Source organism: Hoplias malabaricus, chromosome 9, assembly GCF_029633855.1.
Source record: "Hoplias malabaricus isolate fHopMal1 chromosome 9, fHopMal1.hap1, whole genome shotgun sequence".
NCBI classification, from domain to species: domain Eukaryota; kingdom Metazoa; phylum Chordata; class Actinopteri; order Characiformes; family Erythrinidae; genus Hoplias; species Hoplias malabaricus.
Window position 1 is genome coordinate 23,755,370 of NC_089808.1, and position 15,906 is coordinate 23,771,275.

Here is a 15,906-nt window from a genome sequence, read left to right on the forward strand (position 1 = left end):
TAACGCTGCCTTCTTGACCCAGACAGTGGACTATGGCCACAAAATTCAGTCTTTACACTACAGTGCAGTCATCTTCTACGAGTACAGGCCCTTTGTGACCACGATTTTGCAGCAGGCGGCAAACAACATATCGAGTTGAGTTTTCTATACTTTATGCTAATTATGTAAAATGCAGAGATGCGCCCACGACTGATTTCAGTAATGCCCATCTGAGGACAACACACTGTACACACCTACAGGTGACATCCCTCAGTGATGTGGAGGTCTAAGGCCATTGTTCTAAAAAACAATGTTCACTGCTATTCTTTTGTGTCTATTTCCTTTTCTCAATGATGGCTTCTTTCCAGCCTCACATAATTTTAGACCCAGTGTTGGATTGTTTGTCTCACAGTGGAAGGATGGACACAAAGAGTTGTGGATTTTTTATTTTTATTTTTAATTATTTTAGAATTAAAAACAGATCCAGAGTGGAACTTGATTTTCTCCTCTTTCACGTCTGACACTTTTCCACTGTAGAACTGAACGGTTTCTGGGCCACGTCGGGCTAGGCCTTTCTGGGGTGTTCCACTCCTGTGCAGGCCACGGAGACTGGTTAGGGTTCCTTTGTCCATCTGTTGTGCTGACAAGGTGCCTAAAAATGACAGTGATTTGAACACATTGTACTTTTTTGTACTTATACAACTATGCGCCTCTGAAAGTGACAATACAGAAACAGCTCTTTTTCTATTGAAATGGGAATTTGGGCTTTAAATATTTGATTAAACAGAGAAATTCTTCTTTTTTCACTAGAAGTTGAAAGAACGGTGGTCTTACACTTTGGCAAATTTCAAATGTAGCTTCTTCCACCAAAAAATTGCACTGATACTACTGATCATTTTCTCATTTTCTTTATAGCTCTTTCTCTATAGGTCAGTTACTGTTTTACTGACTCTGCTCTGCTATGGCAACGTTTCCGTCCAATAAGATCTTGTCCTGGTTAAGACAGTGTGAAGATTGGCTGAAGCAGCTCAGTGACAAATGACAGGTGAGCCTTTTCTAAACATCTGAACTGTAAAACAACTCAGACTTTAAGTAAACATCCAGTAAAGAGAATTTTACCTCATTCAGATTCAGACCTAAACTAGATTCCTGTGGTTATTTTAAGCTTGATATAATTAATTAAACCCACTTGCCTGAGTTTAAACATGTTTTACTACCCTAACGTCCTCAATTACAGAACTGGCTGCTTCGCTACAATATGGTAGGTTCTTGTACTTTGCTCATTTGCTCATACAGTTAAACTAGGTTAAAAGAGGCTTTTATTTATTAATTCATTCATTAATTCATTCATTGTAAGCATTTATCCAGTTCAGGGTCGCTGCGGGACCGGAGCCCACCCAGAATCACTGGGTGCGGTTTTTATTTCGAATTTCCCATTCCACATTAAATGCTGCAACAGTAACATTCTGGTCCCTTGTGTAAGGTAGAATGGATCATTTAAATTAGAAGCCAATCTCATCTTTTTTAAATTAACATTATCCAGACTTAAAATAACTTTTCTACATTCTTAATTGTTATAGATATAATACCATCTTATTACCTGCTTTTAATGTTAATAAATTAAATAAATAAATGTATTACTAAGTTTATGTTTAGAAGGCATCAGATATCTCAATTCTCGTCTTTAAAATGTGTTTTTTTTTCCTGATAAAAGAACCATTTAAGACTTTTTTAAGGCTAATTAAGCACGGAAGCGTTAAAAGTGCCATATGGGTTCACGCAGAACAGCGCCACCCAGTGGAAACAACGCTGCTATACAAGCAGTGTTGCCAGATTGAGTGTTTCCACACACATGTGGAGATAAATATTCCCCCGTGTCATTATAAACTTAAACAGTCAAATGTGATTAAAAATAAAGTACTGTTATACATTGGATTAATAACTATATTAAATGATTTAATCAAATCAAAGTTTATATAGAGTTTTTTGACAACTAAATGCAGTAAATACTGTTTGTACTATTTCTGGAGTGACCTGTGTTCAAAGTTGAAATTAATGATGGATTGCATTAGCTGCAACTCTAAAAGAAACATTGGGCAGACATGGCTGATGGTTGTGATTAGTATTAAGTATTACTGGGTTTGTGAAGAGAGAGAGAGAGAGAGAGAGAGAGAGAGAGAGAGAGAGAGAGAGGGAGAGAGAATGAGAGAGAGAGAGAGAGAGAGAGAGAAAGAGTATTGTGATGCTGGTGTGGTTACTATCAGGTTGGCAGCAACAAAAGGCAGGAAGATTAGACGGAGGGATCTGCTCATGGTCAACGTCCAGCGCACCTGGTGAGTCCAAGTGTAACCACAGAACTGATCTTTTTATTTTAGATCAGATCACTGTAATAATCAACAACATGGCACTACAATCAGTCTCATTTGAGAAGGAGGACTCTCCATTATTAGGGCACATTAGGCCTCAGTGTTTTGATGGACATATCTCTCCCTTTTAACGCTGGCACTGACACCTGTTAACTGGCTTAATAGATCAGGTAATAGTATTCTCCTCCAAGTGTGTAGCAGTAGTTTTTTTTTAATAAGTTGCTTCCCCTGTCTTTGACTTGTGTATTGTACAATTGCAGTGGTAAAGCGTCCTTGAGTCTAAGAAGGGCACTCTATACATAAAACATTATTATTATGATTATTAATTTATCATTTGGAACTGGTACTGATTCTCTTCTCCTCCCACAGCAACGACATCATGGATTATGTTCTGGTGCGAGTCCCTCCTCTCTTGGTGGGTCTCCCTCGTCCTCGTTTCTCACTCTATCTCTCCTCACAGCTCCAGTATGGAGTCATCCTCATCTACCACCGACAGTGCCAGCTCCTCTTAGGTAGGTGTATGTGTGTGATTGGGGGATTAATTAAAGCTTAATTTTTTAAAGCACTTTTAATAGCAATAATGTAGAAAAGTCACTTTTTTCAGTGTGTACTACACATTTTCATTTTCAGTGTGTACTACATACTTTAATTTTCAGTGTGTACTACAGTTATTAAAGGTGCACTAGGATATTTTATTTTGTTTACTCCGTAGTAAAAATTAATTGTAAAATTTATAGAACATGATTAAAAATATTTATTTTAGCAATGGCACCAGCACAAGTGCATTCCATGTCTGAGAAAACCTGTTGCTACTGTTAGTGGCTGTCTTTCAGGATTTCAGGATTTGTGCAACTTCTGGTGGCTAGGTTTTTTTGAACTACAATAACAAAGACAGGCATACAGGTTAAAATAATGCTATCAAGATGCTAGTACTATACATGCATCATTGGAATAAAAATACTACAAGTTAAGGACCCTGAAATAATCAGTTATAGAATTTAGTCATTCTTTAATTTGAACTATAAAGTAACTGCAGTCAGCATCTTTCTGGATTACCAAAGTACTAAATATTATTCAAGCGGCACGGTGGCGCAGCAGGTTGTAGGTTCGATTCCCGCTCCGGGTGACTGTCTGTTTGGTGTGTTCTCTCTGTGTCTGCGTGGGTTTCCTTCCACAGTCCAAAAAAACACGTTGGTAGGTGGATTGGCGACTCAAAAGTGTCCGTAGGTGTGAGTGAATGTGTGTGTGTCTGTGTTGCCCTGTGAAGGACTGGCGCCCCCTCCAGGGTGTATTCCCGCCTTGCGCCCAATGATTCCAGGTAGGCTCTGGACTCACCGTGACCCTGAACTGGATAAGTGGTTACAGATAATGAATGAATTAATTAATTAATTAATATTATTCATAGGTTACAATTAAAATGCGTTTCTGAAGTGTGAGCCACAGGCAGACCACCAGAGTCTCAGGGCTGTTTTTTTAATTCCTTGTTGTGAAGTCTGTTGTTCAATTTGTCCCAGAGGAGATCCAGGAAGTCATAGACAGACTGCTGCGCTCCCGCACTCAGATCCAGATTGACATGCTGCCCGAGGACATCATGTAAGGGGTCATCCTTTAACCCAGCCATATTTCAGCAAAGAGTTCACCAAAGGCAGTGTGTGCCATTCTGGCGTCTGTGTCATGCTAGGGCTGGACTATACAGCCAAAATTTATATCACGATATAATTCGTAATTTTGGTCGATACAATATAATTCCGATATTGATATGAGCAATTGAAAATCCACTTAAAAACTTCCAAGAACAAAAAGAAACGTGACCATCAAACATAAACCTATCTGACAACAGCACCCTCTAATGACCGTCAGTCAGTGACACATTCTGTATATAATGTTTGTTAAATTATTGAAAATGTGTTTAAATATCACATCATTGTTATTGAAATATTTAATACTGCGATATATATCAGTATTGAATTATTGTCCAGCCCTATGTCATGCCCATGTAAGTATTTCCAAGTCAATGCTCAATAGGAATGTACAGGGTGTACACACACACATACACCCTGTGGTAAACAAAACTATTTTAAACCTGATATGTTTTATGTAGTGCTTTCAAAATTAACCCGTTAATGCATTTTAAGGCACGCTGGAATGTAACGTGTAAATATTTTAATGCTAATTATTCATTTACCAATTTTGGCCACAACCTCCTCCCATAATTCACTCTTTTTACAGAACCTAGTGAATTTGCTTTTTTTTTTGCAGAAATATGTATTAAATACCATAATTAAATCTCATTCATATTTCTTCGTCTCTCTCTCTATTGTATTGTGTTGATCTTACATTCTTTTATTTTACATTTAAATATTCATTATTAAAAGCTTCAGTCCTATGAAGGGACAAAGAGATTAATCGTGATTAATCACAGCAAATTGTGTGATTAAGTTGTTAATATGTTTTCAATTCGTGTCATAGAGAAAACCAGGTCAAACCCAGATTTCCTTATGTGGACATAGCAGTGACTACAGCTTGGCGACGCTACTGGCTCACGTCTAGTCACGTTGATAAGTTAGCTGTTGAAATATGATACTGAAGTTACTTCAAAAGTTTTGAAATACCACAGAAGTCAAGTTGTACAGGCCCAAGAATTTTGATGCAAACTCATGAGACGTTTATTCGTTTCAGGCAGCATCACACCATTCCTGATGCTCTGTCTCTTCTGAACGAGACAGAGGGAGCGAGAGATCCATTTTTTGGGTTGATGGAGCCCGGTCTACCCAGCCCAGACAGCCACATTCAGGTGAGAGCTAGCATAATCAGACAACGTGCAAATATACCACACTATGTTTAAGGATTTACAACAATTTGGGGTTAAAAACAGCTAGGAGTTTACCCTCCTTCCCCCCTCACCCACCCACCAAACACATCTACATTCATTCATTCATTCATTCATTGTCTGTAAGAGTTTATTCAGTTCAGGGTAACAGTGGGTCCACAGCGAATCACTGGGTGCAAGGCAGGAACACACCCTGGAGGGGGCAATCACAGGGTGACACTCACTCACACACTCACACCTACGGACACTTTTGAGACACCAATCCACCTACCATTGTGTGTTTTTGGACTGTGGGAGGAAACCAAAGCACCTGGAAGAAACCCACGCAGACACAGGGAGAACACACCACAGTCCTCACAGACAGTCACCCGGAGGAAACCCACGCAGACACAGGGAGAACACACCACACTCCTCACAGACAGTCACCCGAAGGATACCCACGCAGACACAGGGAGAACACACCACAGTCCTCACAGACAGTCACCCGGAGGAAACCCACGCAGACACAGGGAGAACACACCACACTCCTCACAGACAGTCACCCGAAGGATACCCACGCAGACACAGGGAGAACACACCACACTCCTCACATACAGTCACCCGGAGTAAACCCATGCTGACACAGGGAGAACACACCACACTCCTCACAGACAGTCACCTGGAGGAAACCCATGCTGACACAGGGAGAACACACCACACTCCTCACATACAGTCACCCGGAGGAAACCCATGCAGACACAGGGAGAACACACCACACTCCTCACATACAGTCACCTGGAGGAAACCCACGCAGACACAGGGAGAACACACCACACTCCTCACAGACAGTCACCCGGAGGAAACCCACGCAGACACAGGGAGAACACACCACACTCCTCACAGACAGTCACCCGGAGGAAACCCACGCAGACACAGGGAGAACACACCACACTCCTCACAGACAGTCACCCGGAGGAAACCCACGCAGACACAGGGAGAACACACTACACTCCTCACCGACAGTCACCCGGAGGTTTCCCACGCAGACACAGGGAGAACACACGACACTCCTCACAGACAGTCACCCGGAGGAAACCCACGCAGACACAGGGAGAACACACCACATTCCTCACAGACAGTCACCCGGAGGAAACCCACGCAGACACAGGGAGAACACACCACACTCCTCACAGACAGTCACTCGGAGGATACCCACGCAGACACAGGGAGAACACACCACACTCCTCACATACAGTCACCCGGAGTAAACCCATGCTGACACAGGGAGAACACACCACACTCCTCACAGACAGTCACCCAGAGGATACCCACGCAGACACAGGGAGAACACACCACATTCCTCACAGACAGTCACCCGGAGGAAACCCACGCAGACACAGGGAGAACACACCACACTCCTCACAGACAGTCACCCGGAGGAAACCCATGCAGACACAGGGAGAACACACCACATTCCTCACAGACAGTCACCCAGAGGAAACCCACGCAGACACAGGGAGAACACACCACATTCCTCACAGACAGTCACCCGGAGGAAACCCACGCAGACACAGGGAGAACACACCACACTCCTCACCGACAGTCACCCGGAGGTTTCCCACGCAGACACAGGGAGAACACACGACACTCCTCACAGACAGTCACCCGGAGGAAACCCACGCAGACACAGGGAGAACACACCACATTCCTCACAGACAGTCACCCGGAGGATACCCACGCAGACACAGGGAGAACACACCACACTCCTCACATACAGTCACCCGGAGTAAACCCATGCTGACACAGGGAGAACACACCACACTCCTCACAGACAGTCACCCAGAGGATACCCACGCAGACACAGGGAGAACACACCACATTCCTCACAGACAGTCACCCGGAGGAAACCCACGCAGACACAGGGAGAACACACCACACTCCTCACAGACAGTCACCCGGAGGAAACCCATGCAGACACAGGGAGAACACACCACATTCCTCACAGACAGTCACCCAGAGGAAACCCACGCAGACACAGGGAGAACACACCACACTCCTCACAGACAGTCACCCGGAGGAAACCCATGCAGACACAGGGAGAACACACCACATTCCTCACAGACAGTCACCCAGAGGAAACCCACGCAGACACAGGGAGAACACACCACAGTCCTCACAGACAGTCACCCGGAGGAAACCCACGCAGACACAGGGAGAACACACCACACTCCTCACAGACAGTCACCCGGAGGAAACCCATGCTGACACAGGGAGAACACACCACACTCCTCACAGACAGTCACCCGGAGGAAACCCACGCAGACACAGGGAGAACACACCACATTCCTCACAGACAGTCACCCGGAGGAAACCCATGCTGACACAGGGAGAACACACCACACTCCTCACAGACAGTCACCCGGAGGATACCCACGCAGACACAGGGAGAACACACCACACTCCTCACATACAGTCACCCGGAGTAAACCCATGCTGACACAGGGAGAACACACCACACTCCTCACATACAGTCACCTGGAGGAAACCCACGCAGACACAGGGAGAACACACCACACTCCTCACAGACAGTCACCCGGAGGAAACCCATGCTGACACAGGGAGAACACACCACACTCCTCACATACAGTCACCCAGAGGAAACCCATGCAGACACAGGGAGAACACACCACACTCCTCACATACAGTCACCCGGAGGAAACCCATGCTGACACAGGGAGAACACACCACACTCCTCACAGACAGTCACCTGGAGGAAACCCATGCTGACACAGGGAGAACACACCACACTCCTCACATACAGTCACCCGGAGGAAACCCACGCAGACACAGGGAGAACACACCACACTTCTCACATACAGTCACCCAGAGGAAACCCATGCTGACACAGGGAGAACACACCACACTCCTCACAGACAGTCACCCGGAGGATACCCACGCAGACACAGGGAGAACACACCACACTCCTCACATACAGTCACACGGAGGAAACCCACGCAGACACAGGGAGAACACACCAAACTCCTCACAGAAAGTCACCCGGATCAAACCCACGCAGACACAGGGAGAACGCACCACACTCCTCACAGAAAGTCACCCGGATCAAACCCACGCAGACACAGGGAGAACGCACCACACTCCTCACAGACAGTCACCAGGAGCGGGACTCGAACCCACAACATCCAGGTCCCTGGAGCTGTGGGACTGCGACACTACCTGCTGTGCCACCATGCATAAATTGTTTAAACCATTTAATAAATCTGGGAAAAAAACCCACAGTTCTAGTGCTCTTTTTTTATTTTATTGACAGCTGGCTCCGGACATGAGACAAATTTCCCCAGAGAGGAGAGTGACCCCGCCTCCAGATGGTGAGTAAACTCATGGAATCAAACTCCATGAACGTCAAAACACGAGAAAAAGAAACCCACCTCTGCTGGAAACTCTATGGGATTGTACTATTATGATAGTTTTAAGGTTATAGCAATAAAAAATCCAGGCTTTTTGTCTGTTTTCCAATAAAAACAGATCATTTAAAGTCATCAGCTATCTACTCTTTTTACAGTTTTACTGTAGAGTTTATCTACTCTTTTTACAGTGAATCCTTCAGTAAGACTTTCAGACGAAGTCACAGTTGTTGTTTTCATGTTCTTTGCTGCAGCTATCACAGCCAGTCAGGAGTCCATCACTCTGCCCGAGACAGAACCGGTCACTCTGCCTCGACCTGAGGTACCACTGTCCATTACCATCACCATGGCAACCCCCTTAGTTACAGCAGGTCACTGAGAGATAGAGGCCCAGTCTGAAAATCTCAAGGAAGTTTTCTCTCTCTCTCTCTCTGTTCAGTTTGAAGGGGCGGAGCTGCAGGAGTTTGATATGATTGAGATGCTGCTGGAGCAGCCCGATGATTTCCATGAAGGTGAGCAGACTTTACAGTTCATGTTTATTGAAGTTTCATTGACTTTATATGTTACATCTCTCTGTTCCTGGCATATTCCCCTGTTTCTGTTGTTCTAATCTGAAATTAATAAAATAATGTGTGAAACTACGTCATAACAGCCCATGAGGTAACCTGATCCTGAAATAAAAGAATGTGTTTTCTATTAGAAGAGGCAGAACTAGAGAGAGAGCGATTGAGAGAGAGGGGACAAGAAGAGGCCATACAGAGAGAGCAAGAAAGAGCAGTAGCTGAAGTGGAGAGCATGAGAGACTTAGCCACCATTTCCTTTGAGCCGTAAGTTCAGAGACAGACAGACAGAGAGAGAGGGAGAGAGAGAGAGAGAGAATGAAGAGAGGAGAGACAGAGACAATGAGAGAGAGAGAGAGAGAGAGAGAGACAAAGTTATCAAAATTAATCTCTAAAATATTAGATTTGTTTTGCACATATATTAGTGTACACTTGTCCTAATGCGCTACAAGTAGATTAATAAATCCAGAGTGAGTCTGAATATAATAGCTTCCTGTTTCTGAAAAGTTTGAAATATTGAATTAAAAAAATCCACAAAATAATATGGAATATTGAATAACATGCTTTTGTTTATAATAAAAATAATACTTATTGTTGTGAATAAAATAGTTCAGAGCTTTTCCACAGTAGTTCTTCTGTGTACATGTTGGCTCTGGTTGGCTGTAGCTTTCTGTAATAGGATGTTATTCGACTGTTATTCACTGTTGTAGTCTGTATTACGCTATAATTTATTGTAGTTGGATGTAGTAGGCTGTTGTTGGCCATAGTCAGATGTAAAAGGATGTATTAGGGTATCGTTGGCTATAATTAGTTACATATGGCTGTAGGAGGCTGTAGAAGCCTTTAGTTGGCTGTAGTCAACTGTTATTGGCTGTAGTATGCTGATACTATAATCATCTGTGATTGGTCAAGGGTCCAGAGCACTGAGCTGTCCAGCAGAGACGTGGTGCTTGAGCATGAGGAAGTACTAGATTTGCCTCTGGAGATGCCTGAAGCGGCTGAAAGAGAAATAACTTCAGTCTCTGAGCTCTTACCAATTCCCACAGCCACCCCCAGCCCAGAGGAGAGGAGAGAGACCCTCACACTGGAGGTCAGAACACTACACATACACTCCAAACATGTTGTGTTGAAACGAGTTGATCAGACGCAGCAGTGCTGCTGGAGTTTGGAAACACTGTGTCCACTCACTGTACAACTACCCCATTGGTCCACCTTGTAGATGGACTTGTAAAGTCAGAGACAGTAGGGGTGTCTCTGGTGGACTATCCCAGAAGTTACACTGAGGGTTTTAAAACGCCAGTAGCCCTGCTGTGCCTAATCCACTCGTATCAGCACAACACACGCTAACACACCACCACCACCACGTCAGTGTCACTGCAGCACTGAGAATAACCCACAACCACATCACACCTGCTCTGTGGGGGTCTTGTGGGGTCATATATTTTTAATAGTATATATGTATAAATATTAAGTATTTTCTGTAATCACTTCTGTCTTATTCTCCTCAGCCTGTCCCGATCAGCCCTAAGGCTCCTGCAGAGAGGAGGAGGAGGAGGAGAAGGCAGCTGGTCTTTATTGATGAATACACACAGATATCACAGGAAGAACTGCAGGCCCAGATAAATGATCCAAGAACTAGAACCAGGGAATTGGTGAGATATACACACACCTTACCTCAGTACACCCGGTCTGTGCTTTTCTCCATCTTTTCCACTCTTTTCAGGAGACCTCAATTTTTCCACAGAAATCTATAATATTTATTTCCACACTTGCAAATTTCTTAGGGTTTTTTTTAGGAGTTGGCTGCACTGTATGGAAGCAAATCTGTCTCATCTGACTTTGAAATATTACCACCTTTGAATTTGTAGCACTGAATTTTTTTTGCACTGAAATTATGCATCTGAATATAACTGCTCTTGAATAGAACAATTCTGTCATATCACATGCTGTGTTCACAGGGCCATTACAATAAAATCTCCACAGTAAAATTTCTTCATCTTCAGGATACCAATAGTCTGTTATATTGTGTCTGTAGTGAGCCTTTCAGATTGTTGCGACACTTTGAAAATAAAGAGATAATATCCACGGAAGGAAGCTAAACGTGTAGTTTTTCCACGGTGTGGAAGTTGTGTTCGTATTTCTCCATCTAGCGGCAACGGAATGCAACTCGTGCAGAATTTAAGGTGAAAGAGAAAATCCTAATGAATCGATTGCTCATCGTTGGTGTCCCGGATGTGTATCTGAATTTTTTGTAACTCGTATTTTGGTATCTGAATTTCGTACTGAATTCGAGCAACTTCAAAATATATTGTTAGAATTTTTTTATCTGAATTTATTAACCTTGAATAATAACAGTGAAAAGGTGTTCTTGAAAATTCACGAGTTCTATTCAAGAGCAGTTATATTCAGATGCATAATTTCAGTGCAAAAAAAATTCAGTGCTGCAAATTCGAAGGTGGTAATATTTCAAAGTCAGATGAGACAGATTTGCTTCCATACACTGCTTTTCCTCACAATCCATGTAATCCCAAGCTCATTCACAGATATTGAGTGCTGCATACTGAGTCTTTGGGACAGTCCATTGATCTGTGAAACACCAGCTTTCATCTTTTTTGTCTAAGTTCTTTTTTCAGTGAGGGCTTTGTGACAGCTCCACATCACTCATGTCCAGGTGACAGCATGGAGTGCTGAGAGAGCTCTTATTTTCTTCTGAATTTTTTCATTCTGCACGGTGTGAACATGCACTCAGCAGTAGAGGTTGGCGATACCGGTAGTTTAGCAAAAGACGAACATTACTACACAGTTTGGGGGGGGGGGGGCAGACTTTAGCGGCAGAGTGGTGGGAGAGAAAAAAGGCTTGAGTATCGATCTTTTTCCACGAGTATTGGAATCAATACCAGCGTTGGTATCTATATTATTGATATTTGGATCAATCCGCCCACCTCTACCAGGTTTCCTCCATCAGCAGTTGTTGCAGAAATAGGCTACAATTTTTAACGGTATAGGTTTATTTGTTGAGTGGCTACAACTCTTAAAAAATGACATTGACACTGGACTACGTAAAATATAATTTTTCGGTTTTTTTCCTTCAATTTTTATAACTCACGCCTGTCAGTTTTACTGTAATGAAAAGTGCTTTATTAGGGTGACCAGGTCTGGTCACTGCCGGTGTATTCTTAGCTGAACCTAGGTGTGCTTTTAGGTCCTTTACATCTTTATTTGCTACACATGGAAAACCATGGGAATTTCTTTTTTAATTCATCCGAGAACTTACATTTACGTTTCGGCATAGCTGCTCGAGATGTGGGTAGGTACATGAGCTTTGCCTGACGTAAACAAGGACTACTGACAGGCAGACTGACCAATTAAATGTTTACAGAGAAGGTTATCGACCAATAACGGTAGCTCTATAGTCAGACCGTCCAATCCGAAGATTTTAGGCTACTTCACCACTCCCCCTTCTCACTCAAGAGAACCAATCGGAGTAGGGGAGGGCGGGACTAGTTTGTGAATTAAACGCTTCTCGAAATCCTATTGTAAGCTCTAGAAAAACAAAATCCCGGACGTTTGTGAAAATCCACCCAGACATTTTTTTAAGTCTAAAAAAGAGGACATGTCCGGGTAAAAGAGGACGTCTGGTCACCCTAGTTTTATATAAAATGTAATGAATTTGACTTGTTACTGGTGCTCTCTCCAGTGTGTGATCCTGCCTTGCATCCCGAGACTCCGGGTAGATGAGACCCTAATCCTGATGAAGCAGTTACAGAAGATGAATGAATGAATCAGCAGTTTATTTTACTATTTATTTCCAAAGTTTAACTCTTTCTTCCTTGATTTCTTCTCAGGAGAGTTTTCTCATCGAAACACCTTCTGAAAAGAGTGACCCTAAAACGCTCCTCAGTGAACCCTGCATGAGTGAGTCTCCTCTCAAACACTTCCATTTGTTGTGTTAGTTTTGACTACATGCGCACTCCAGGTTTTAAACTGTACTTAAAAAAAGTCATTTTATTTTACATTTTTATATTGCTGTCTTTAAAGTGTAACTTACATCAGATGAACGAAACACCTTTATAGTTCCTGAACACCAGTTTATGCTCCATAAGGTGGGTCCCCTGCATGGGGGCAGCCTTGTTTAATTATTTGGCTCACTACAGAGTCGCTGATGCTAATTTTCATGGTTTTCAAACAGGTCTTCCTCCTGAAATCCTGGAGCTGTGGAATGAGGGCGCTGTCATCCACCCCATCCCTCCATCGGATAGGAGAGTGGTGGAAAGAGAGAGGGAAAGGGAGGAACCAGAGCAGAGGGAGACAGAGAAAGAGGTCAGTTTTTGATCTTAGAACACTAGGTTGTGTGTTTGTAGCTTATATTACAGCTTTGAAATCAGTGTGATGCTTCACTGTGCTGTAATAGGGAGAATAGAGCCTCTGTTGATGCTTCTTAGGGGCTAAGTACTACAGAAACTGCACTATGTAATCTTTGGAGGAGGGGAAGGGACAACCCTCCCTCCCCCTTGATTTCAGGACAGTGCTGTAAATGTGAGCTACAATCTGTAGGGGGAGCCCTGGAGGAGAAATACAGAATTTTACCTAGTGTTCCTTTACAGAGACATTATTGATACTTTGGATAAATTCATGAAATTATATGTGTATTAAGCAATATACTGATCAGGTTCCAGCTTGTGGACAGTAACTGCTGCTTGGTGTGTCCTGTGCAGGTGCCCAGAGAGATGGTGGAGTCAGGAATCTCCCAGTACGACACTCCAGGTCAGATATTAGTATTCATCACAGACAGCATATTAACATAATCTCTCAGCTGACAGGAGACTACAGAGATGAGCAGACCACTCAAGGCTGTTTAAAATATGAAGTATTGTAATATGTAAAGTGTTTATATTCTGCTGCATTCCCAGTGTCGTCACTGGTGATTCTGGAGACAACAGAGAGAGAAATGTCACCACTGGAAACTCCAGAGATTCGACGGTGAGATCAGAGAACGAGAGAAACTGAGAAAAAAAATTTATAACTGATAGACAAATACTCAAACAGAGCCACCAAGCTGGGATAGTGAAGGTTAGCACATGTCTCTTCCAAGGCGAGAGAGAGAGAGAGAGAGAGCTAAAATGGGTGCAGAGAGAGAGAGAGAGAGAGAGAGCTAAAATGGGTGCAGAAAGAGAGAGAGAGAGAGAGAGAGAGAGAGAGAGAGAGAAAATGGGTGGAGAGAGAGAGAGAAAGAGAGCAAGAGAGTGAAAGAGAGAGAGAGCTAAAATGGGTGCAGAGAGAGAGAGAGAGCTAAAATGGGTGCAGAGAGAGAGAGAGAGAGAGAGAGAGGGAGGGATAGAAAGGACAATACAAATCTCACATTTGCGGATGGCTTTGGCATCACTTTGGATGGAATTTGTTATCATCTGATAATAAGGCCAGCACTTAATTGTGCCACTATGTATGTGTATTTTTATATTTGTAGCTCACCTGTTCCCGTCTCCGTGCACGGACTGGAGGACATTGCTGAGGAGAGAGTTCCAGAACCAGCAGAATTCACAGAACACATTGATGATCCACTAAGGTAAAGGAGAATAAATTATTTAAGGTCACTTTGGTTTTCAACACCAAATAGTGTTTATGAAAATTATTAGCTAATATTTCTACAATTTCTTTCTATAGAATGCTACTCACCTGACATTAAGAATCAGATAACATTGCATCTTGGATTGAATCAGTTTAGATTCCATAGAGAGGGTCCCCTACATAGCGGCACTCGTGTAATATTTGAAATAGGTTTAATATAGAAACTCTGATATATCCAGGCTACCAAGGCTCTTTCATATAAAATCACCCATTTCCCTGGATGGTTCTTCTATTTAAGCTTTTGTCTCGTAGGCGTCTGGCTGTTGTGGACGAGCCCAAGGTGACATTTCACTCTCTGCTGCCCCCTGTGGTCAGTCGCAGAACTGTGGCCCAGGCTTTCTGGAAACTGTTAGGTAAAACCGCTCAAACTATCTAGCACACATGAACGTTTTTTTATCCTTATTCTTACTTATAATTTAGTACCTACTACACATTTATCAGTGACTTCTATGTATTATTCATTAACGTCTATGAATGATTTAATAGCTGCTATAAATTATTGGTAACTACGGTTTATATATTATTATACACGATACATTATCTTCTGTAGGTTCAGTAACAATAATTAAAAATGGAAAGTTTAAGAGGATACTGAAAACATTCAAAGAGGACACACAGTTCATCCCCTTGGTTTAACTTTTTTTGTATTAAATGATGTATATGTGCAGTGCTGGAAGTCCTGGACAAGTTTCTCCATTGGATTATTATAATATATTCTCTTAAATCCATTGTGTAAACAGAGCGGATTGACCTGAAGGAAGTGAGTGTGCAACAGAGCGAGCCATACGGTGACATCATCATCATCATCACACAGATACAACAGAGACAGGTGGAGTGAGTTTTATCACAGATTGTTATACGGAGATGTGCCAAGGAGGACATTGCTAATGTGAGAGATTTTAAAACGAGATTAAATTTTACTAATGTTCATGAGAAATTCATCATTATTTTATTATATAAACTTTTAGATATTTATTAATAATTAACAATGTGCATACATACATTTTCAGCTAAAATATTTGTTGATGTATTTATTTTACATATTTATTCAAATTAAGTTCTTCTAGGAAATACTCCTATGAACTTTTACAAGTTAAACTCTTTGCTTTTTGTTCTTAAGGTTGCTGAATCTATTTAATATCACC

General features: G+C 42.6%; 1 protein-coding gene across 2 annotated transcripts; it reads left to right on the forward strand.

Annotated features, from left to right (window-relative positions):
* Positions 1–25: 25 nt before the first annotated feature.
* On the forward strand, positions 26–15,749 carry LOC136707681 (meiotic recombination protein REC8 homolog). 2 transcript variants are annotated; one of them, XM_066681893.1, is made up of 19 exons: positions 26–134; positions 895–1,024; positions 2,244–2,312; positions 2,715–2,857; positions 3,860–3,938; positions 5,025–5,139; positions 8,483–8,540; positions 8,831–8,898; positions 9,016–9,088; positions 9,277–9,403; positions 10,049–10,226; positions 10,645–10,788; positions 12,982–13,051; positions 13,326–13,456; positions 13,852–13,900; positions 14,047–14,116; positions 14,601–14,699; positions 15,014–15,114; positions 15,502–15,749. In XM_066681893.1, the coding sequence occupies exons 3-19, from the start codon at positions 2,290–2,292 to the stop codon at positions 15,597–15,599; spliced, it is 1,626 nt and encodes a 541-aa protein (XP_066537990.1). In that variant the 5' UTR covers positions 26–134; positions 895–1,024; positions 2,244–2,289; the 3' UTR covers positions 15,600–15,749. The 2 variants fall into 2 exon arrangements, with proteins under 2 accessions (XP_066537990.1, XP_066537989.1); XM_066681892.1 differs by lacking the exons at positions 26–134; positions 895–1,024 and adding an exon at positions 1,144–1,240.
* The last annotated feature ends 157 nt before the right edge of the window (positions 15,750–15,906 follow it).

Coding starts and splice junctions, on each gene's coding strand:
- LOC136707681 (XM_066681892.1), top strand. CDS start 1,185: ATGTTTTACTACCCTAACGTCCTCAATTACAGAACTGGCTGCTTCGCT. Junction 1,241..2,243: donor GGCTGCTTCGCTACAATATG/GTAGGTTCTTGT, acceptor GGTTACTATCAG/GTTGGCAGCAACAAAAGGCA. Junction 8,899..9,015: donor TCACTCTGCCTCGACCTGAG/GTACCACTGTCC, acceptor CTCTCTGTTCAG/TTTGAAGGGGCGGAGCTGCA.